General features: G+C 33.8%; 1 protein-coding gene across 9 annotated transcripts in view; it reads left to right on the forward strand.

Annotated features, from left to right (window-relative positions):
• Nucleotides 1-6516, forward strand: part of Ift25 (intraflagellar transport 25) — a 29104-nt gene extending 22588 nt beyond the window's left edge. For 8 of the 9 annotated variants that reach the window (XM_076860321.1, XM_076860322.1, XM_076860316.1 and 5 more), the window contains 3 exons: nucleotides 914-982; nucleotides 4289-4332; nucleotides 6376-6516. In XM_076860321.1, the coding sequence (XP_076716436.1) occupies nucleotides 914-982; nucleotides 4289-4332; nucleotides 6376-6489 (227 nt within the window). In that variant the 3' untranslated portion in view covers nucleotides 6490-6516. Of the gene's footprint in view, nucleotides 1-913; nucleotides 983-2341; nucleotides 2413-4288; nucleotides 4333-6375 lie in introns of all 9 variants that reach the window. The other variant, XM_076860324.1, reaches the window with a different exon arrangement.
• The last annotated feature ends 217 nt before the right edge of the window (nucleotides 6517-6733 follow it).

The raw sequence follows: 6733 nt of genomic DNA on the forward strand, positions 1-6733 counted from the left end.
TGCTTTGTAGTACAGTTTGAAATCTGGTATCGCTACACCTCCTGATTCACACTTCCTGCTTAAAATTGCTTTTGCTATTCTGGGTCTTTTATTTTTCCATATGAATTTCATGATTGCTTTATCTATTTCTACAAGAAATGCCGTTGGGATTTTGATTGGCATTGCATTGAACCTATAGAGAACTTTTGGTAATATTGCCATTTTGATGATGTTAGTTCTGCCTATCCGTGAACAGGGTATATTTTTCCATCTTCTAAGATCTTCTTCTATTTCTCTCTTTAGGGTTCTGTAGTTTTCATTGTATAAATCTTTCACCTCTTTTGTTAGGTTGATTCCCAAGTATTTTATTTTTTTTGAGGATATTGTGAATGGGGTAGATGTCCTCATTTCCAGTTCAGAAGATTTGTCGCTGATATACAGGAGTGCCTTTGATTTATGCGTGTTGATTTTATATCCAGCCACTTTGCTGAATTCATTTATTAGCTCTAGTAGTTTCTTTGTAGACCCTTTTGTGTCTTCTAGGTATAGGATCATATCATCCGCAAATAGTGATAATTTAAGTTCTTCTTTTTCTATTTTTATGCCTTTAATTTCTTTCGTCTGTCTAATTGCTCTGGCCAGTGTTTTGAGAACTATATTGAATAGAAGTGGTGAGAGAGGGCATCCCTGTCTTGTTCCAGACCCCAGTACTATTTAAAAAAAAAAAAAAAAAAAAAAAAAAAAGGAAAGACCACATTTTACCATGGGGATATATAGAAAAACAGAATGGATAACTTCCAGAACATGGTATTTCTGATCCCAATACTCTAGTTCTACCAATGCATGTCAATCTCTGGCAGAGGCGAAAAGAAATACAGAGAAAACAACATAGAGTTAGAAAGTAATTAACATTTTTGTTTATTTACAATGTCAGTGCGGACCTTGGAGATTGAAAAGACCAAATCTAAAGAGCCTGTCGATTTTGAGCGATGGATTGAAAGGGGTATGTGCTTGTTTACCAGCATTGTTCTGAACACGAGAGAGTAGATAATTGTCCTCTGACTCTACTTTTCCACTCCAGCTGCCTTTTGGTGAATAATAGGTGACCATAATGATTGTTTTATTTATTTTTTTTTATGGGATTATGGGTCATTTCTATTTTCATTTTTATTTTTTTCCATATGACTTTGTTGATTCTTGTACACAATTAAGACCGAAAAACCTGACTTGTTATATAACAATGAATTTTTTCTGAATTTCAGAATCCTTATCAGAAAAAACAGAGATGATATCAATCATTTAAAGGCTTTTGTGAACTAGTGGTTGGCATATTAAAGTTGAACAATAAATATCATCAACAAAATTGGTAGCCTCTAATTAAACAAAAACATTGCCTTCATGTGCAATCTCTTTTCCTTTCCCAAATACCATGAGAATAATAATAAAGGAATAAAATGAAGCAAATTTACAAGAACAAAAAAAAAAATTAAACAAAACTCAGGAAACTAAAGCAAATGTAAGATGTATATTTTAATAGAGGAGAAAGCAAGTAACTTTTTTTTTTTTTTAGAGAGAGAGAGAATTTTTTAATATTTATTTTTTAGATTTTTGGCAGACACAACATCTTTGTTTCTGTATGTGGTGCTGAGGATTGAACCCAGGCCACACACATGCCAGGCGATCGCGCTACCGCTTGAGCCACATCCCCAGCCCAATAAGCAAGTAACTTCTTTAGCTAAACAGATGAAGTAGTAGCCTTAGTGCCTGCCAAGGAAAGTAACAACAAGAAGCAACATAGATCAGGAGACAGGAGAATCACCTTCAAAGCCAGCCTCAGCAATAGTGAGGTACTGACTCTAAATAAAACACAAAATAGGGCTGGGGATGTGGCTCAGTGGTTGAATGTCCCTGAGTTCGATCCCCACTATCAAAAAAAAAAAAAAAAAAAAAAAAGAATCAGCAACATAAATGCCCAGAAGGTCTAGAACTTGAAGGCAATAGTATGAATGAGACATGGGCCAGAAAACAAGACTGATTAGTTGCCACCCTCAAGAGATGACTAGGAGCATTGAATGTTGAGGTTCAGGACTCAGGCGAGCAGGTGTAATAGAGTGTGACATGGGGTTGAACACACCATTGGTGGAAGCCTGCATATTGACAGTGTGGGACTCCAGTCTTCTTCCTATGCTTTGCTATTAATAATAGCAACCAAGAATGTGCCCCCAACTTAGAGATTGAAGGATCAGTCTTTGGAGAAACTGAGGGGCCTCCCAAAAAAGGTCTGTGGATACTGACAAAGGTTAGCTTCTCCCTGTTGTTCTTTTTTTTTTTTTTTTAATTTTAATATTTATTTATTTTTTAGTTTTCGGCAGACACAACATCTTTTGTTTGAATATGGTGCTGAGGATCGAACCCGGGCCACACGCATGCCAGGCAAGCATGCTACCGCTTGAGCCACATCCCCAGCCCCCCTGTTGTTCTTTTTGAAGTGTACCAGTCAGAAAATGCACACAGTTTTCAAATGATTTAGTCAAATGTAACAAAAGCCAGTATTGTCTCAAAATAAATATAAAAAAAAGTGGTAAAGCACACCTGGGTTCAATCTCTGGTACCAAAAAAAAAAGAGGGAGAGAGAGATGGGTAATCACATATTTAGAGGTGGAATGTCATGCTATCTTAGGCTAACTTTAAAATAATATAACAAAAATAATTTAGGGCTGGGACTGTGGCTCAGTGGTAGAGTGCTTACCTCACATGTGTGAGGCACTGGATTTGATCCCCGGCACCACATAAAAATAAATAAATAAAGATATTGGCGGGGAGAGGGGGGTGGAGTTTTGGCTCAGTGGTAGAGCACTTGCCTAACGTGTGAGGCCCTGGGTTCTATCCTCAGCACCGCATATAAATACATAAACAATAAAAGATCCATTTAAAACTAAAAAATAAAAATTAAAAAAAATGAGTATGTTCATCTACAACTAAAAAAATTTTTTTAATTAAGTCAATAATGCTGAAATGTTGGTAATTATAAAATCTAGATAGTGGGTATATATGGCAAATATTATTTTCTCTCTTCATTTTGTTTTGAGATTTTCCAGTTTTTCATAACTGAAAAAAAAGAAGCTAAGCAAATAAAGAAGGGGTTATCAGGGGCTGGGGTTGCAGCTCAGCAGTAGAGCACTTGCCTAGCACGTGCGAGACCCTGGGTTCAATCTTCAGCACCACATAAAAATAAATAAATAAAACAAAGGTACTGTGTCCAACTCAACTAAAAAATAAATATTTTTTAAAAAAGAAGGGGTTGTCATTAATTTTTAATGGAGATGTATAAGAAATAAAATGTGATCATAATGTATTACTTATCTCGGTACTCAGTAACATTAATATGGATATAATAATATAACTATCAAATATTGATTTCAAAACTGAGGGGATGGGAGGAGGTAGAAGTTGTGCAGGAAGAAGAAAGGATTCTTGGTTTAAGAAACCTAAATTTTCACTGACTATAATGTAAAGTCAATTAAAAAAATTGATAAAAAAGAAAGGGAATATAATCATAATCCAGGAAGAACAGCTTGAAGAGTTGAAAACATTACTGCTAGGGAGTATGATTGGAAGAGAATGAGGGCAAATGGAGGGGGGTGATTTATAGTTTTTCATCAAGAAGCAGAAGTCACACATAATTTTTCTTCCTAGAGACTGCCCTTATACTGTGTGTCTTTTAAAATTACGTACATTAATTATTTTGATAGAAATAAAATTAATGCCAGTAAATATTACTATATCAATTAAGTTGTCAATGTTTCAAAAAAAATGTTTGATGTGATTAACTCCTGACCAAATAAATAATCTATCCTATTATACAAGTAAAGGTTTTTTTATACTTGAATACCAGAAAAGATCACTTCACCAGCCTCATAATTCTACATCATAGTGAGAATTTACTCTGAGCAACGAAGCTCTAGTTGTTATCCCTGAGTGTGATTTAAAATTTTATATCAAACGTCTCTATTTTTATATCAGATTTCAACACCCAAGCACAGACAGTTCCTTTAAATTCAATTTTAACTTATGGTTTACAGGATAATCGTATTTTTAATATATTTTTTAGATGTTGATGAATCTTTATTTTATTCGTTTTGTGTGATGCTGAGAAACAAACCCAGTGCCTCACACATGTTAGGCAAGCACTCTACCACTGAGCCACAACCCCAGCCCAAGATAATCATATTTTTGTTGAACATAAATTTCAGGAGTTATCCTTATATATTTTGAACCTTAACTCATTTCTGTTAAATTTATTTTTTAGATTTTGTACACACAGAGGGGCAGCTTCAAAATGAAGAAATTTTGGTAAGTGAATATACTTTGTTTAGATAAATATCATCTTTAGTAAGTACAATGTTTTTTATCTTTAAATCTATCTCCCTAGTCCTAGAATTAATAAATATCCTTATGGTATTATAGGTTCTGTACCTCATCAACCAATAGAGAGGTTATTCTCAACAGTATTATAAGCTAAATATATTATAAGGAAGGATGAAAGCAAGGATAAAGCAGAATTTTTTTTTTGTTTTATTCTGCTCATTTATTTATTTGGAAGTATTTGATAGTTCTACTTGGCTTTCTTTCATGTGATTCTGTAGGCCATTTAGAACAGGAATCAAAAAAAGGTTGAGATGTCAAAACTGGATGTTAATTTAAGCATAAAAGGACAAGGGAGATTCAGATAAAAGGAACTGGAGCATAGGATCAGCAACAAATATGCCAAAGAGAGATGAAGTGGAAAGAGAACCAGTATTTTTCAACAACATTCCACTGGGCTTTGCTTGTCAAGTGGAATGAATGCCCTTTGATGAGGGAACTGCTGCCTCGTCAGGAGTTCCTGTGTTCCTGCTAGGTTTTCAGGCCTTGGTTTAGACAAACACAAAAGTAAAACAACCGAATGTGTATTTTTTTAGGTGGTAGTATTTGTTTAACTAAGGTTTCTTTATTATTATTATTTTTTTATATTTCAATTCTCCAGATTTTTTTTACACATATTTTTTTATTGGTTGTTCAAAACATTACAAAGCTCTTGACATATCATATTTCATACATTAGATTCAAGTGGATTATGAACTCCCATTTTTACCCCAAATACAGATTGCAGAATCACATCGGTTACACATCCACAATTTTACATAATGCCCTATTAGTAACTGTTGTATTCTGCTACCTTTCCTATACTCTACTATCCCCCCTCCCCTCCCCTCTCATCTTTTCTCTCTACCCCATCTACTGTAATTCATTTCTCTCCTTGTTTATTTTCCCATTTTTCTCACAACCTCTTATATGTAATTTTGTATAGCAATGAGGGTCTCCCTCCATTTCCATGCAATTTCCCTTTTCTCTCCCTTTCCCTCCCAACTAAGGTTTCTTTAAATAAGGTTTCTCTAAAGGTACCTTATCCATTAAGTTTATGTCTTCATATCTTGCTAGGAGCTGCTATGAAATTGAGATTCTGTGGAAAGTTTTTGAATACATTAGTCTCTTTCTCCCACCAAAATTGGCCTGATAATTGGGAAGGTAGAGGAGAGGACGACAAAAATGATTATTTTTGCTGAATTTTACCTTCCTGTTCTCCCTCTTTACCTAGTGGGTTAAGATTAGTGAGCCCTTGCTGTCTTGGTAGTTTGTTTCTGGATTCATTATAGATTAGGGCAGGATTATAGAAAATTCAGAAAGTAGTAAGGGGGGATTAGAGACTGGAAATTACCCATAATTTTATTACTCTGTCACAAGAGATTTACTACACTTATTTTCTTCTTGTTGTTGACCATATGCATCACATAGTTATAATAATATTGTATAATTTTGTTTTATCTTTTTAACTTAATGTTATTTCACAAGCTTCATAATTTTAATTATAAGATAACATTTGCTACTTGCATTCATTTAAACTAATTTTCTTTTTTTTCTCCTGCTGTCATTACAAGTAATATACAGGAGACATTTTATACATGTTCTTGCTACTATGACCTTCACCTTTTTGATTATTTTCTAAGATTAAATTTCATGGAATGGAATTACTAGGTATAAGGGTACAAACATTTTTATAGCTTTTTACATATTTGCCAAAGTGCTTTCCAGAAAATCTATTCAAATATAAAAATATAGTTATGCTATAGGATAGTATATTCTGAGGCATCATTAACCTAGGGAAATCTATTTTTATGAAGACTACTTTCAAAACTGCTGCACCCCAGAACAACCGTTATATGTGGCTGGGTTACCTTCTGAATATTATATCTTGCATATTGTTATGTATTTAGAATATCACTCTTGCATCATACCCTTTCTTCTGCTGTTTGTTAACAATTACTAAAAGTATCCATATTGATTTTTCTTCTACAGGTTCATGATGGCTACTGTACTTACTTGAGATTCATAATTACAAAAGCCTTTGATCATTTTATATCTGTGCATTGTGTTTCTGCAGAGGGACTAGTAGTCTCAAATCATTCTTAGTAATTATAATAAAATACTCTTGCATGATTTTTAACAGTGTATTTATTTAAACATGAAATTGTCATTAGTAGACTTTATTAAAAGATGTGTTTCAGTCTGCTTAAGTTTTTATATTTTTTCAATATTTTGGGCAAAGACATTCTGGTTTCGTTAATCAGCAGTGCTGACCACCATGGAGGATATGAGGAAGCCTTGGTTTCAATATATAGCTTAATCAAGGAAATGACTATACATGAAAATTTAA

The sequence above is a fragment of the Callospermophilus lateralis genome, chromosome 7 (assembly GCF_048772815.1).
Source record: "Callospermophilus lateralis isolate mCalLat2 chromosome 7, mCalLat2.hap1, whole genome shotgun sequence".
NCBI lineage: Eukaryota > Metazoa > Chordata > Mammalia > Rodentia > Sciuridae > Callospermophilus > Callospermophilus lateralis.